The 17834-nt window shown below is 43.1% G+C and overlaps 1 protein-coding gene across 2 annotated transcripts in view; it reads right to left on the bottom strand.

Moving 5' to 3' along the window:
* Positions 1-1170: 1170 nt before the first annotated feature.
* Positions 1171-17834, bottom strand: part of si:dkeyp-23e4.3 (rho GTPase-activating protein 7) — a 100910-nt gene continuing 84246 nt past the window's right edge. For both annotated transcript variants that reach the window (XM_045210765.1, XM_045210766.1), the window contains exons 7-14: positions 13499-13658; positions 11168-11366; positions 10789-11002; positions 8833-8947; positions 7848-8069; positions 6843-7060; positions 6277-6450; positions 1171-2290 (exon numbers count right to left, since the gene is read on the bottom strand). In XM_045210765.1, coding sequence (XP_045066700.1) covers positions 2182-2290; positions 6277-6450; positions 6843-7060; positions 7848-8069; positions 8833-8947; positions 10789-11002; positions 11168-11366; positions 13499-13658 — 1411 coding nt within the window. In that variant the 3' untranslated portion in view covers positions 1171-2181. The remainder of the gene's footprint in view (positions 2291-6276; positions 6451-6842; positions 7061-7847; positions 8070-8832; positions 8948-10788; positions 11003-11167; positions 11367-13498; positions 13659-17834) is intronic.

Here is a 17834-nt window from a genome sequence, read left to right as displayed (position 1 = left end):
TATGGTTTCATCTTATTCTGCCTCTGGTTCAGCCAGGCAGTGGACTGCACTGCACAAAATGAATGTGTGTTTTTCCTCAAATGTCTACTTCAATTTCCATGGACTGTAGTCACAGCCCAGTCTTTCGTGCTTTACTACTAGGCTACCTAGTGTTAGGTGGTTAGAGGAGAAGTTAGGTGTCGAGGGTCTGTGGAGTAATATTTCTGGCCTCCTCTTTGAGTCCATCTTGACCTTTGAGTTACAAAGGCAGCCCAATTCTGGTATTTCTTCCACTAATTGGTCTTTTCACCAAACACATCAGATCTTTTCACAATCTGAATGTTCAAAAGACCAATTAGTGAAAAAAAGCTCAGACTTGGGCTGCCTGTGTAAACGCAACCAGAATCATCAAGTTGTCAAGAAACTTCTGGATTGCTCAACCATATGGGATGGAGTTACTTGAACCCAATCTGAAATCTTCGCCACAGGCACTAGCCCTGTTATAAGCTAAAAGTTGATCTTCTAAAAGACTGTTATAGAAATTCAACAAAATCCCCTTTTATATCCAGCCTGATGGCCTAACCATGTGAGGTATTTTTACTTCCCCTTCACATGCAGTTATTCAGCATATTCATGATCTTAGGAGAATGCCTCGGTACTGGGTGCTTAAAGGGGATTCTAGGAGATGTGATCTAGGAGAGGAATCAATAAGATATGCAAATATGGGCGGTAGGTAGCTTAGTGGTTAAGAGCGTTGTGCCAGTAACCGAAAGGTCGCTGGTTCTAATCCCTGAGACGACTAGGTGAAAAATCTGTCGATGTGCCCTTGAGCAAGGCACTTAACCCTAATTGCTCCTGTAAGTCGCTCTGGATAAGAGCGTCTGCTAAATGACCAATTATTTATATTATTAATTATTTTATATAATTATGCAAATATGAAACGAGTGGGTGTGTTTGACAGCGTAAATAATTTCCGAAGCATATTGTAACAGAGGGCGAGAGAGAATGTTTGTCTTTGGAAATCAACATCATCATAAGCCCTGTAAATCTTCTGTGTGATAAAAGCACTGAGTGACACATCATCTTCCTATGGCTGTTAGCTATTTCAGGGTCTTCAGAGAAAACAATCAGTGTGACTGGCTGGCTGGGTTTCAAGCAGACTATCACAACACACACACAAAGCAAGAAGACTAGAGAAATCAACATTTTAATCAGTTGTCATTTTGATTCCACACACATATTACAAAAAGGGTATGCTGCAGTTTTCCTAAAGCTTGAAAACCAATATTTAAGTAAATCTATTTGAATATTTCTGAATACAAATATTTTGTTAAATAATTTTGAGGAATAATAAAAGGCACTTAATAATCAAATGTAATTAGATAAACCACACATTTATGAATATGTACATCTATAAACATAGTGTAACTGACCCTTTTAGTGAGTATACTGTGATACAAGTTTACAACATTACCAGAGAAACACTTGTGTCAAGTCAAATACACACATACAACTAAAATTAAGTAATTAGACAATGCTTTTGACAGTAAAATAATAAATACAGAGTACAATTTTGAGGACAGCAACGTGCCTCACAGAATATCCGCCACAATGGCACAAATGTACAAGAGAATCTTCCCAATTCCCAACTGCAAGACGAGGCTTTCCTGAATCCTTAACTTTGTCCCGCTTCAAAGTGTGATGCAACCGAGGCTTTTCTCTCCAAAGAGGTAGATTTGCTCTTGGTATATTTGAACTGTTACACGGGCCCTGTTTTTAACTCTTAAAACCTGTGGCGTCTGGCAGTGCTCCGCCGGAGGCCCCCCTGCCATGCATTACGCCTGAAACAGTCAGTCAAATGGGATGAGACGTTTCATCATGGTGACAGGCTCCCGCGTCATTCTTGATAATGCAAAGCTCTGCCGCCTCCGCCTGAACACTTCATCAGACGACCCCTGGTGCGAGTCCGGAGGTGCAATTGTCTCCATATTAAAAAAGGAGGTTTCTGGAATTCACATCAGGTCTTGGGTTTAAGACAACTTCTCAGCTCCCCCTCCTGCCTTCACCCCCTCCTCCAGTCCTCTCTGCTACAGCTGTATGCCTGGAGGCTTCTGTCTCTGTCTGTTTGTCTGTTTGTGTTCTCTCCTCATCTGTCCTCCTCTCGGGGTAGATGAGGCCTGGGTTCTGTCTAGGAGCTATGACTTAGATCTTGGTCTCTCTGTGGTCAGGTCTGAATGAGTCCCTGATGGACAGAAGGTTGGAGGCCAGTAGGTGTCCACTCACTCTGTTGTGCCATTCCTTGGATCGGCCCCTGGAAATCACACACAGTAACAGGAAGTTAGTACACAGGAAGTGTCACCAGGGTTCAGATGAAACACAGTCAGAGAGACACAAAGGCTGCATTTCAGGCAGACTACATTGCAGTTGCCTGCCAGACCTAACCACATCATACTATATAGCAATCGGATGCGTGACTGCAAAGTAAATGACGTGATGAACAACCATGGGTTGCTGTATCCCACTGGGCACACAGTGGTTGAATCAACTTTGTTTCCACGTCATTTCAATGACATCTGTGCCCAGTGGGATGTAGCATGATTGCAATATAGTCTGCCTGGAACGCAACCAAACCTTGGTGTATGAGATACACTGACTAAGACCATTTCACTTTCAGTTTCCTCGATATCAGTCTCATTGGCTTTCGCTATTAAGCTCAGCAGACCAAAGAACTGTGAGTTTATTATCGATGATAAGAAAATGAGCACTCAAAACCTAATGCCACTGGCACTGCAAATAAGCCCATACGTTAGGCCCGCCAAGCTCTTTTCTATGAGTATTTAAAGAGAGTAGAATGAGGCAGAAATGTTATCTCCGTTACCGCTCAGTTCTGATGTAATGAAGTGAGAAAACCCTGCAGAGATAATCATCATAATCGTGTGAATCTGTCTTGTTGGCAAACCGTCTCGTTCAAATCTCTATGCTGCCTTATTGAAACTAGTGTGATGAGTGTGGCTAAGGCCCCGATTCTGACCCGAATTAAGCACACGTAAATGGAACGTAATTTCCTTTTATGCACTTCTCTCTCTATGCGTATTCTGACCTTGAATTTAAGCATGAGAATAGTGTGCTATTCACCTGCTATTCGTTTTGGATGGAGATTGGATAAATGAAGGCGTGGTGGAGGTGTGTCTACAGATACACCGTATTCTGACCTTGACTTTATTGCCTAATAATTCCACCAATTTTACGTGAGAGGAAACCATGAATAAGGTCTAGCGAACCAACCGATTCCAAGTGGATAAAGTATCTACTTTTTCCCGATAGAAATAACACCATTCTCCATGCACTATAATTTAGAACTTAATACGAGCTATTGATAAGAGCTATAGTAGGTAAATTAGTAATCCATTTGTATAAGGGCATTGTAAATATAAATAACTCTTGTTTTAGATATATTTTACCTTATAATCGCTGGAGACAAATGTGAAACCAGTCATATGGCAGCAAACTGAAGCATATCAACTTTCCAACAGTAAAGTTTATGAAATACTGTGCCATTATGCAGAATTTAAATTGTACAGCCTTTTAACTTGCAGGGATGGGCACTCTCGAACGTCTTAATTATATGCTACCCCGACTTTCATTGTTTCCTATTTCTATCATGTTAAATATAAGCCAATATTTTTTACATTTTTAGTAATTTAGCAGACGCTCTTATCCAGAGCAATTAGGGTTAAGTGCATTGTTCAAGGGCACATCGACAGATGTTTCACCTATTAGGCTAAGGGATTAGAACCAGCGACCTTTCAGCTACTGGCACAACGCTCTTAACCACTAAGCTACCTGCCACCCTACAGTATCTACTGTCAGTAGGCCTAATAACCACACATATTCAACTGGCAATTTACTGTTAGTTCCCCTCAGTTGGTATAGCCTACATCATTTTTTTATTTTAATTTTTTACCTTGACAAGTCAGTTAAGAACGAATTCTTATTTACAATGACGGCCTACACCTGCCAAACCCGGACGATGCTGGGCCAATTGTGCGCCGCCCTACGGGACTCTCAATCACAGCCAGATGTGATACAGCCTGGAATCGAACCAGGGGTCTGTAATGACGCCTCAAGCGCTGAGATGCAGTGCCTTAGACCGCTGCGCCACTCGGGAGCCCTTATCATTCTATTTAATTACATTGTTTAGGTTACCTTCATTTGCTTCCTCTGTAAACACCATCACGGCCGTGTGGTTGTTGCTGAGTATCATTAGTACCAGTTGATAATATAAAAATTAATTAAAATCGTTATGGAGCGGAGCACAGACCAAACAGTAAGTTTGAACCTGACGCATGGCGCAATACTTGGCTCTGTCATTACACGGTTCTATGGTTAGTGCAGGCAATAGATGAGGGTATAACCCACAGTACTATTGTACATTACATTTTAGTCATTCTTATCCAGAGCGACTTACAGGAGCAATTAGGGTTAAGTGCCTTGCTCAAGGGCACATCTACAGATTTTTCACCTAGTCTGGGATTAGAACCAGCAACCTTTCGGTTACTGGCCCAACGCTCTTAACCACTAAACTACCTGCCACCCTTAATACTTAATTGTATTATAATTATATGTACACTAATCTACTACCAACATTACCATGTGTTAAAGAGCTGAATGTGGCAATTTTCTGAATGAATCAAACCACTGTATTTTTGTTTAATCAATATATTTTGTGTGTAAAAGCTCTCCAAACCTGTTTTTTTTAATGATTCATACAGTCTTTCCTAACCCTAAAATGTGCCTCAATAATCTACAAAATCAGATTATTTTTTTATCTACCAGTTTTATTTATTTATTTTATTTTACCTTTATTTAACTAGGCAAGTCAGTTAAGAACAAATTCTTATTTACAATGACGGCCTACCAAAAGGGCTCCTGTGGGGACGGTGGCTGGGATAAAAATAAATACATTAAAATATAGGACAAAACATACATCACGACAAGAGAGACACCACAACACTACACAAAGAGAGACCTAAAACAACAACATAGCATGGCAGCAACACATGACAACAAAGCATGGTAGCAACACGATATGACAACATCATGGTAGCAACACAACATAGCAGCAGCACAACATAGCAGCAGCACAACATAGCAGCAGCACAACATGGTAGCAGCATAACATGGTAAAAACATTATTGGGCACAGACAACAGCACAAAGGGCAAGAAGGTAGAGACAACAATACATCACGCGAAGTAGCCACAACTGTCAGTAAGAGTGTCCATGATTGAGTCTTTGAATGAAGAGATGGAGATAAATCTGTCCAGTTTGAGTGTTTTTTGCAGCTCATTCCAGTCGCTAGCTGCAGCGAACTGAAAAGAGGAGTTGGTGTTGAAATGGAGACGAGTATGCATATACTGTATTTAGATGGCTTTCTTTCATTGATCCCTATTTTCTGAAACCGTTCTCTCAAATTCTAATTAAATGTACACCGTATTTAAAGGGATGGCTTAAGATAAATGTACTGAAAACCCCATTGAATGAAAACTCCACTAGAAAATCTGTTGGCTAGCAAGTGTGAGGGTTTTCAGTGGTTGAATTACATTTATTCAGCGTGCGCAAGGGAACCACACCTGCAAAGCCCGTTACGCGACTGAATAAGGTAAGTCTGAATACCAAATACTCAGAAGTGTATAGGAAACGTGTGCGTAGGAAAGGCGAAAATTCCTAAATCGGAATCGGGCCCTAAGTGAGTAGTCAACTACTTCTACTGATGATGGTCCATTGGAGCAGCACAATAGCTAACATGTATAATGCAGGGGGAGAACACTCTCTCCCTCTCTACATCCCCCTCATTCCCTTTCACACTTTTCACACTTTTCTATCTCCCTCTCCTCCCCCTTCTCTCTCTCTCTGTGTGCTTCTAGACACCTGTTTTCCATTGCATGGCTTGTTTAATTAAATCAGCCGAAACAAATGGAAACAGCGGTGGTCTACAGAACAACCCAGCAGAACCATGCAGGGAATAAATTGTTCATGTAAGAAGCAGAAAATCTATAGGGAACTTTGAAGAGAGCTAATGTGTGCACAAGGGGTGCTTTTCTTTCTATTCATTATTTTCCTTCTCTATTTAAGTGTGTCTCTTTTGAGAGGCGGTGATTGCACTTGAGATACTGCTGCAGTCAAAAGCAGAGAATACCTCATTACAGAAGGTAAAGAATAAGCGTGTCTCTGGATATATTTTTTAAAGACTGTGCATTCTCTCAAATCGTTCACATTCTCCCTCGGTCTTGCCTACCTGGTATCTGTGCGACAGAGGTGTGTGAGTCGGGACCTCTTGGCCCCTAGGGGTTCTACCAGGTAGAGACAAGAGAGGACCTGGGCTCTCACCCCCTCCATGGGGGCCTCAGGGTGCTCTGTAGACACAGCAGACACATAAACAGGACCAGCCGATGGGTCTGACTGCCAGGTCCTGCATGAGAAAATGATAGGAGATTCTTCTGGTTAATTTAAAAACAGACTTTCAGAATTGAGCTCCGTGAGAAATAGACCCTCAGATATTCAGCCAACATTTGATTAGATGTTTGAGTAAACGGTCAACAATCCTTTGACTTTGACACTTTAATGTAACATGATTAGTATAAACTAGCTCTTTCATCATTCACTGTGATGCCAACATGTAGCAATAGTACAGCAACAAGCACCATGTCAAAACAACTTTAGCCAGAGTGTTCAAGTCCAAGCTGAACTCTGTTTGTCCCTGACTCATCTGTCCCTTCTACTCAACAGAGTCAGCAGCCTGCCTAAAGACCCATGCAGCATCGTGCAGCGCTGTGCAGTATTGGCCTGGTAACGCCTCATTACCTCAGCAGGAGGTGCTCCTGTGGCGATCGGGGTCCCAGGCCCTGCAGGAGGTAGCGGTAGACCTCAGTGTCCTTGGTCAGGGTCTGGACTACTGCAGACTGTTTGAGGGTCTTCTCCCAGAGACCCTGCTCCCTCAGGACCCGCTGGAGGGCCTCTTTCTGGGGGGCATCCACCTCAATGGAGCCCTTCCACAACCGCAGCGGCCAGCCGTCATCCACCTGGTATGGAGAGGGAGGGGAAGGAGAGGGAGAGTGGGTGAGACCCATTGTGAGAACCTGATTATGAACTTCAATAACTCCTTTTACTATACACATATCTTAGCTCAAATACTCAGTGTGCTTAAAACCCTTTCCTGCAGTCAAATGACCAAATCGCCCTCTAGTGGCCTCATGGGTGTAATGTTATTCATATTTTTCATAATTTCATAATTACTAAACATTAATCTTTTTTAAACACTGAAAATCTGGTGTTTCTATGTCAAACGGTTTTGTTATATTTCAGTCTTCTGTGATGTATATCAAGTGTAATAATGGGATGCAAACTCAAAATTGAATACATTTCAACTCCATATCTGACATTGGACTTTTTTTTGTGTGCCCATAACCATGTGTGTGAGGTGTATTCTTTCGTTTCAAAGTAGATTTTTTTAAGAACACCAAGAAACACTGTGTGACCCTGATTTAGTCCACTGCAGTAAAAGGTTAATTGGTCTGACTAACTGGACAATCAATGGTGTTTCGATGTTGACTCATACATAATAACCCTTTTAATAGTCTGCAGTGTTCTTTATTGGTGTTGTTGTTTTGGTGTGCTGTCAGAAAAAACTTTTCACAACCATGTGACCATAGGGGGGGGTCAGTGTAACCAAGCAGTAACTTGTATCTATTATATGTTATTTGACATCTTTGACAACAATTTCATTAATTTGTTAATTCCTTAATTCATCCATTCATTTGTTGTCGTTCATTCATTCATTTATTAATTCCATCAGATTCCATCACACACCTTCTTAAATGCCAGGTCCACGTGGTCTGGTCCAGAGCAGGACTCCCAGCCTTGGCTCTTCTCCCTGGCCTCTCTCAGCAGGTGCTGGGTGGTCTGGTCCAGTCTGGCCCTCTCATCCTGCTCCTCCTCCCCACCCTTAGAGGGCGAACTCCGACCCCCATCCACCCAGAGAGCCTCCTCACTGGGGCTACGCACACTCTGGTCTGGCCAGAACTCTGGAAGCTGGAAGGATCAGAGAAAGAAAGAGGAAGAGTTATCTAGACTTTTTCACGTAAGGTCACATATTACTTAATCTTGACACCCAGAACCAAACATTGCATGTTAACGTCTGTCACAAGATATACTGTATGACTTCTTGACCAATCGATATGCTATTGCATCAAGCGAAGATATGGTGACTAATAGCCTGTTGTTGGCATTCATAAATTCTTATTTTCTAATATTTTTATTCTGTATTATCAAGTAAATGCAATGAGCTGACTGAAATGAATAACATAGATGGAGTGCCTCTTCATTTAATTTCCCCTGCAAATGGTTTACGGCAGGGATGGGCAAATGGCGGCCCGTGGACCAATTTCACACAAAAATACATAAATAAATAATTACATTTTTAGGAACTCAGTCGGAGTCTCAACTTACTTTTGAGAGTTAGAATAATATAATTTACAAGGTGCAATTTAGTTCGAAATATGGTTGGGGGGGGGGGGGTTATGGATGTGGGACCCACGAGCCACTGTGGCCCCTCCGTTTTTCTGTGGCCCCCACCCTCATCAAAGTTGCCATCCCTGGTTTACGGTTATGAACAATAGGGAAGTGCCTGCCTGCTTTTTCTAACGTACAGTAAGTACTACTGCACAGTGAGAGTACACTCATGAGAGAGTGGTGTGTGCTGTGATCAGTCTTGTAGCACCCACACGCTGTGCACACGTTATGTTAATTAGTGTGGCTAGAACAGGCTGTAGTGTAACTGTATTGTAGTGTGTACCTGAAGGAGGCGTAGGGACTCTGTCACCATGTGGGCGAGGCCCTGTGTAGCGGCCAGGTTCTCACTCAGGTCCCTTTGGTCAGGCCTACCCAGGCTGTACTTCCTGTGGCTCGACCTAGGTCAGAGAAACAGGAAATGTCATTACATCAGAGTTAAAGATTTAGGGTGTACAGTTTTGCCGTTACACTATACTCTCCTACAGTTTTTGGAGATCCTTGCAAGCAGACTGTTATTCAATGCTTATGTAAAAAGCAACGTCAGCATCGACTTCCAAACCAAGAAAAACATGTAGAAAAAGCAAAGCAGTGAAATATTTTCTAACGTCACTGTATCCTAGATGCACAATATGCCACAACATAACAGTCCGTGTTTATTTGTTCTGGTCATTGTTCCCATTGTGACATGTGTGACATGTTTCAAGGCATAGCTCTGTTTCCAGTGAAGGGAGATACAGAGTGTGTATTGTGTTGTGTTATGACTTCCATCTGTGCTCTACTCTGACAGCCTGTGGGGAAATGGTTGAGCCCACTGGCTCCCCTGGACAGGCTGGCATGACGAGAGGAGGAGGAGGAGGTGGGGGAGGAGGACACAATCAGGCCTGTGCTATATGACATCACTTGGTCCACAATGCCACTTTTTGATGTGAAGTGGAACTTCTAGACATGCTGTCAGAATACAGGATGTCAGCAGAGTGTGTGCAGCTGAGCTGTGTGTGTGTGCGTGTGCGTGTGCGTGTGTGTGTGCGCGCGTGCGCGTGTGTGCGTGTGTGTGTGTGCGCGCGTGTGTGCGTGCGCGTGTGCGTGTGTGTGTGTGTGCGCGCGTGTCTATCTTCACAGCACTTCACTTCAGAGCCAACAACTACAGATAACCAGTCTTGTGAAGCTAATGAGAGTGCCAGAGTCAAAAACAAAGTTCTAAGACTGATGTGTTTTAAAAAATGAGTCACCATCTCTCTCAAATATCTCTCTCTGTTTCACACTTGGACCATCTCTTTCTCTCTCCCTCCCTCTTTCTCTCTTTCCCTTTTCCTGTCGCTCTCCCTCTTTCCCTCCCTTTCTCCTCCTCCCTCTCTCTCTCCTTCTCATTCTCTTGCAGTAACCAGCTGAATAATATTACAGATATAAGATCTCTTCTATCTGAGAAACATTAAGGCCAGATGGGAGATTCGGCAGGGTTACATAAGTCTCTCTCTCTCTCTCACTCTGCCATTAAACTAAACCCAGCTGACAGCTATTCATTACCACACAGGGAAATAGGGCTTTAGGTTAGATTACTACAGTTTATGTAATCTCTGGGAATTTAAACAACCCATGAATCTGATGCAGCATAAGTAGGAAAAACTAAAACAACATTTCAAAAACAGACAAATTAAAACCTACCGTTGTGGCGATGAACACAAAGCAAAGAGCACCGGAGTAATCTTATGCAACAACGTAAGACATTTTACATTTATATTATAGTCATTTAGCAGACGCTCTTATCTAGAGTGACGTACAGTTAGTGCATTCATCTTAAGATAGCTAGGTGAGACAACCACATATCACAGTCGTAGTAAGTACATTTTTCCTAAATAAATAAGTTATTGGCAAATCAGTGTTTGTAGGAAAATACAAGTGTAAGTGCTTTTTTGAGGGGGGGGTGGGGGGGTTTGGGGGGACTGAGAAGTCTTATTTAAAATACTCTTTGAAGAGGTAGGTTTTCAGATGTTTTTCAGAAGATGGAGCAAGGACTCTGCTGTCCTAGCATCAGGGGGAAGCTGGTAAGAATTATATAACTTTAACAATGTGGGACCCAGATCTCCAGAACTCTTCTCGTCTAGAAGTTGCACCGTTCCAGGATCTCCTTACACTCCCCCAATCCTAACTTCAACCATAAGGGCCAAATCCACCAAACTGATCTTAGATCAGCATCTAGAACTTGACGTCTTACTCCTTTCCAGAAGGCAGTGCACCATACCTGGCTGTGTTGCCCTCTCTCTTTAGGGTGTTGAGGTGGAAGAGAGAGGGGGCCAGGCACACAGCGATGTTGGTGGGGGTCATCTGGTTCTCATCCACGCAGCCCACCACATCTCGGAGGAAGAGGAGGAGTGTCTGCAGGGCCTCTCTGTGCTCATCTGGCAGGAGGAAGATGGCCGCCTGGGCTGCACAGAACTGCTGGTCTTTGGGGAAGTCTGTGGAGGATGAGGAAGGGGTGAGAGATGTTAGACTGGAGTGGTGGATAGGATTGATTATACTATAAAAATGTCCAAAACTGGTCTCACAATGCCTACTTAACCATCATTGACGTTATGATTAGGTAGTACAGTCAGTCAGTTACGCAGATTCTGTCCACTTACATTGGTAGATATGCAGGAAGGACTCGCAGAGTTTGCTGGAGAACACAGGTTCTGGTAGATCTCTGAAATACTGCTTCACCATATCAGCCACATCAAATGCTGATTGGCCCTGGTAAGACACACCATCTGGGTCCGCCTCCACCATGTCACGCAGGTACTGGATACGAGACTTCACCCCCGACTTACGGAACAGACCCACCTGAGGGGGGGGGGGGTTGTATTAGATAATTTTAGGTATGAAAACATCTAACCAAATTAGAAATTGGGGTGAACTGTCCCTTTAAAGCCTGACCCTAACTATTTCTTGAATAATTTTTATTAATTTTTTTATTTCACCTTTATTTAACCAGGTAAACCAGTTGAGAACAAGTTCTCATTTACAACTGCGACCTGGCCAAGATAAAGCAAAGCAGTGCGATAAAAAACAACAACACAGAGTTACATATGGGGTAAAACAAAACAAAGTCAAAAATACAACAGAAATACATATATATACAGTGTGTGCAAATGTAGCAAGTTATGGAGGTAAGGCAATAAATAGGCTATAGTGCAAAATAATTACAATTAGTATTAACACTGGAATGATAGATGTGCAAGAGATGATGTGCAAATAGAGATACTGGGGTACAAATGAGCAAAATAAATAACAATATAGGGATGAGGTAGTTGGGCGGGCTAATTTCAGATGGGCTGTGTACAGGTGCAGTGAACGGTAAGGTGCTCTGACAACTGATGCTTAAAGTTAGTGAGGGAGATAAGTGTCTCCAGCTTCAGAGATTTTTGCAATTTGTTCCAGTCATTGGCAGCAGAGAACTGGAAGGAATTGCGGCCAAAGGAGGTGTTGGCTTTGGGGATGACCAGTGAGATATACCTGCTGGAGCGCAGACTACGGGTGGGTGTTGCTATGGTGACCAATGAGCTAAGATAAGGCGGGGATTTGCCTAGCAGTGATTTATAGATGGCCTGGAGCCAGTGGGTTTGGCGACGAATATGTAGTGAGGACCAGCCAACAAGAGCGTACAGGTCACAGTGGTGGGTATTATATGGGGCTTTGGAGACAAAACGGATGGCACTGTGATAGACTACATCCAATTTGCTGAGTAGAGTGTTGGAGGCTATTTTTAAAGACCGAAGTCAAGGATCGGTAGGATAGTCAGTTTTACGAGGGCATGTTTGGCAGCATGAGTGAAGGAGGCTTTGTTGCGAAATAGGAAACCGATTCTAGATTTAACTTTGGATTGGAGATTCTTAATGTGAGTCTGGAAGGAGAGTTTACAGTCTAACCAGACACCTAGATATTTGTAGTTGTCCACATACTCTAGGTCAGACCCGTCGAGAGTAGTGATTCTAGTCGGGTGGGCGGGTGCAAGCAGCGTTCGGTTGAAGAGCATGCATTTAGTTTTACTAGTGTTTAAGAGCAGTTGGAGGCTACTGAAGGAGTGTTGTATGGCATTGAAGCTCGTTTGGAGGTTTGTTAACACAGTGTCCAATGAAGGGCCAGATGTATACAAAATGGTGTCGTCTGCGTAGAGGTGGATCTGAGAGTCACCAGCAGCAAGAGCGACGTCATTGATATACACAGAGAAAAGAGTCGGTCCAAGAATTGAACCCTGTGGCACCCCCATAGAGACTGCCATAGGTCCAGACAACAGGCCCTCCGATTTGACACATTGAACTCTATCTGAGAAGTAGTTGGTGAACCAGGCGAGGCAGTCATTTGAGAAACCAAGGCTATTTAGTCTGCCAATAAGAATGCGGTGGTTGACAGAGTCGAAAGCCTTGGCCAGGTCAATGAAAACGGCTGCACAGTACTGTCTATTATCGATCGCGGTTATAATATCGTTTAGGACCTTGAGCGTGGCTGAAGTGCACCCATGACCAGCTCGGAAACCGGATTGCATAGCGGAGAAGGTACGGTGGGATTCGAAATGGTCGGTGATCTGTTTGTTGAAAGGCAGGGCAGGATGGATATGGGTCTGTAACAGTTTGGATCTTTGAAGAGGGGGATGACCGCGGCAGCTTTCCAATCTCTGGGGATCTCAGACGTTACGAAAGAGAGGTTGAACAGGCTAGTAATAGGGGTTGCGACAATTTCGGCGGCTAGTTTTAGAAAGAAAGGGTCCAGATTGTCTAGCCCAGATGATTTGTAGGGGTCCAGATTTTGCAGCTCTTTCAGAACATCAGCTGTCTGGATTTGTGTGAAGGAGAAGTGGGGGGGGCATGGGCAAGTTGCAGCGGAGGGTGCAGAGCTGGTGGCCAGGGTAGTGGTAGCCAGTGGTAGCCATAATGTACATCTACTGGTGGTACAGGAGGTTAAAGTGAGTCCAGTACCTGATCGAGACACTCTGTCCTCAGATAGAATATGGCCTTGAGGATGCTGGGGGGTAGAGGTTCCCCTGTCTGCTGCACACTGTGGAGGAGGGGTACACCAAACACCCTCCTGCCCTTCAGCTCTTGGGCCTTGGCCTTCCGTGGGGGCTTGGGGAACGTCCTGAGGGGAGACAAACAATACAAGACGGAGGTCAAGGCTTGCTGTTGAAGATAAACAGGTTAAAACTGAAACCTACATGCCAAGTATAGACCATATATTGTGTTCCCTACAGGTTATAGAAAAGAGCAGAAGCTCTGAACTCTCCATTCAGAACCCAGTCCTACCTACCTACAGGTTATGGAAAAAGATAATAAAACAAAAACACTAGTAAATACTACAGTAATGTCCCCAAAAACACAACAGTAAATACAAAAGTATACTACAGTCGTGGTCAAAAGTTTTGAGAATGACACAAGTATTGGTCTTCACAAAGTTAGCTGCTTCAGTGTTATGAGATATTTTTGTCAGATGTTACTATGGTATACTGAAGTATAATTACAAGCATTCCATAAGTGTCAAAGGCTTTTATTGACAATTACATTAAGTTTATGCAAAGAGTCAATATTTGCAGTGTTGACCCTTATTTTTCAAGACCTCTGCAATCCGCCCTGGCATGCTGTCAATTAACTTCTGGGCCACATCCTGACTGATGGCAGCCCATTCTTGCATAATCAATGCTTGGAGTTTGTCAGAATTTGTGGGTTTTTGTTTGTCCACCCACCTCTTGAGGATCGACCACAAGCTCTCAATGGGATTAAGGTCTGGGGAGTTTCCTGGCCATGGACCCAAAATGTTGATGTTTTGTTCCCCGAGCCACTTAGTTATCACTTTTCCCTTATGGCAAGGTGCTCCATCATGCTGGAAAAGGCATTGGTCGTCACCAAACTGTTCTTGGATGGTTGGGAGAAGTTGTACAATTCTTTATTCATGGCTGTGTTCTTAGGCAAAATTGTGAGTGAGCCCACTCCCTTGGCTGAGAAGCAACCCCACACATGAATGGTCTCAGGATGCTTTACTGTTGGCATGACAAAGGACTGATGGTAGCGCACACCTTGTCTTCTCCGGACAAGCTTTTTTCCGGATGCCCCAAACAATCAGAAAGGGGATTCCTCAGAGAAAATGACTTTACCCTAGTCCTCAGCAGTCCAATCCCTGTACCTTTTGCAGAATATCAGTCTGTCCCTGATGTTTTTTCTGGAGAGAAGTGGCTTCTTTGCTGCCCTTCTTGACACCAGGCTATCCTCCAAAAGTCTTCACCTCACTGTGCGTGCAGATGCACTCACAGCTGCCTGCTGCTATTCCTGAGCAAGCTCTGCACTGGTGGTGCCCCGATCCTGCAGCTGAATCAACTTTAGGAGACAGTCCTGGTGCTTGCTGGACTTTCTTGGGCGCCCTGACGCCTTCTTCACAACAATTGAACCTCTCTCCTTGAAGTTCTTGATGATCCGATAAATGGTTGATTTAGGTGCAATCTTACTAGCAGCAATATCCTTGCCTGTGAAGCCCTTTTTGTGCAAAGCAATGATGACGGCATGTGTTTCCTTGCAGGTAACCATGGTTAACAGAGGAAGAACAATGATTTCAAGCACCACCCTCCTTTTAAAGCTTCCAGTCTGTTATTCTAACTCAATCAGCATGACAGAGTGATCTCCAGCCTTGTCCTCGTCAACACTCTCACCTGTGTTAACGAGAGAATCACTGACATGATGGCAGCTGGTCCTTTTGTGGCAGGGCTGAAATGCAGTGGAAATGTTTTTTTGGGATTAAATCAATTTACATGGCAAAGAGGGACTTTGCAATTAATTGCAATTCATCTGATCACTCTTCATGTAATTCTGGAGTATATGCAAATTGCCATCATCAAAACGTAGTATTTGTGTCATTCTCAAAACTTTTGACCACGACTGTACAGTCCGCTACAGTCCGCAAAAACACTACAGTAAATACTACAGTATACTACAGTTTGCTACAGTCCGCAAAAACACTACAGTAAATACTACAGTATACTACAGTTCCCAAAAACACTACACTAATTACTATAGTATGTACCTTTTTTTTTTTACTACAGTATTTATACTATAGTAAACTGTAAATACTACAGTATACTACAGTAAATACTACAGTAAAATCTGCAAAAATATAGTATTCCTACCATAGTATACACTATAGTATTTTTTCATGTGGGCACACAGGACATTTATTTTAAAGCCCAATTGGTTTATATACTGAATAGGTTGTTTTGGTAGCGGCCTGTGTAGCCGAGGAGATAACATGAAGACAATTTAAAGCCTCCCTCTCATTATTCTTCCATAAATCAAGTTCAGGCACCTTGAGATAGCGAGCTTCAGAGCCAATCAAATGTATGATTGCAGAAATGAACCAACTACTGGAATTAAATTCACACATTTTCATACAGCATGATTCTCGTTGATAGTGTTCTCTCCCATTACAAGCAGCATTTCCATTATAGTCTTCAGCTGTTCAATTAAAAGATATCTGCTGCGTTCACCTCATTTCATTACCTTAATGGTGTTCTGCCAGTGATTTAATGTGATTGTGTGTGTGTCACAGTGTTAGCATGTGTGTTTTTCTCTGTGTGTCTCACTCTAGGGTTTAGGGTTAGGAGATAGGTTTAGCTTTAGGGTTAGGGTTAGGAGCTACGGTTAGGGTTAAGGTTAGGTTTTTGGTTTAAGGTTAGGGTTAGGGTTAGGGTAAGAGTACGGGTATGGGTTAGGGTTAGGGTTAGGTTTGGGGTTAGGGGTTAGGGAAATAGGATTTCGAATGGGACTGAATTGTATGTCCCCACAAGGTTAGCTGCGCAAGACTGTGTGTGTGTGTGAGTAAGTGCATGTGTGTGTGTACCTGTGTGTATGTAGAGACAAAGCAAAGGGGAAAGGTGTTTGGCCACAGCAAATACCAGACACCAGTTGTCTGGAATGAAGCTAGTTCCACTGCAGTGAGGGTGCAGAATACTGAAGCACAGGATCAATGGGAAAGCGAAGAGAGACTGGAGTAGGTTATTTCTTTTGTAGTTAGCTCAATGATTGTTAAAACAAATAGCCCAATTACTCTGCTCTCAAAAAGTCAATTACCCTGTCCTCTTGCCTTAAGCAATCACTTTTCCTCCAGTTGGCTACACAAAGGAATAATGTCAAACACTTTATTAGTGGGGTAACCAAGTTTTGGAGATCAGGTTTCGAAACATTGGTGAGGAAATAGCTACAAACAATGAAAAGTAATAACTAATTCTGACAAAACTGATTGGGATGTGCTGAGTTCTCATACATCATCGCATGTAATGCTATTTGAGGTCACTGCCGTCAACCGTCGAGATGAAATGTTCCTAAAAATGCAGGAAAACTTTGGGCTCTATTCAATCTGTATCGCTGAAGTGTTATAGATTGCGCGATATAAATGTTAAGATAATTTCCGATTGAGCCGACATATGCAGCGTTGACCGTGAATGCAGTCTCTGCTAATGCGGGAACATTGCCTTTAAATTTCAAATCACACTGTAACGCTGAGCTTCCGTGATACGGATTGAATAGAGCCCTTTGTTTGGGAATGTAAACAGATGTTTTGTCAGAAAGTAGAATCGGTTTGGATCCAAGCTCCCTTTAACCCTTTAAAACACATAGAGTACCACAGTTGGAGACAAAATACTCATAACACCTAGAGGTGAAATAGTGAAATGGTTCCAATCGTTTTTCCACCATTCATTTTTTGGGGGGAAACACTTCAAATAAGGGCTGTGTTTCGTGTAGGCTTACCCTGGCATGACGTTTTGATAACCATGTAAACCTCTCTAGGACAAGGTGACTTTTATCAATGATTGGAACCATTTCCCTGTTTGACCGCTAGGTTTTATTGGTATTATGACAACTCCACTGTGGGGCTCTATTGAGGCCTGGCCAATGCCAGAAATGTAACTAGACACACCCCTCCAAGAGCTAGATGGGAGTGTACCTACCCTGCTTAAAAAAACCAGCATGGACCAGCCTAAATTCCAAGCTGGTCCATGCTGGTGTATGCTGGTCCATGTTGATCTGACCTGCATGGGCTAGCTGGTTAGGCTGGCTGACCAGCTGGTCAAGCTGGTATGCTGGTGACCAGTTTATGCTGGTGATGCTGGTGTGCTGGTGACCAAGCTGGTCCATGCTGATCTATGCTGGTCCAGAATGGTCTAGCTAGCTAGTCTTGTAAAACCACGCCCATCATTACCATACTCCCCAGCATGCTCTATTGCAGTTTGATTTTTAGAACTCTATTGCAGTTAGAATGTTTATTTTTTTGTGT

The sequence above is a fragment of the Coregonus clupeaformis genome, chromosome 35 (assembly GCF_020615455.1).
Source record: "Coregonus clupeaformis isolate EN_2021a chromosome 35, ASM2061545v1, whole genome shotgun sequence".
NCBI classification, from domain to species: domain Eukaryota; kingdom Metazoa; phylum Chordata; class Actinopteri; order Salmoniformes; family Salmonidae; genus Coregonus; species Coregonus clupeaformis.
The sequence above is the reverse complement of the archived record's forward strand: the minus strand, read 5'-3'. Positions and strand labels throughout refer to the sequence as shown.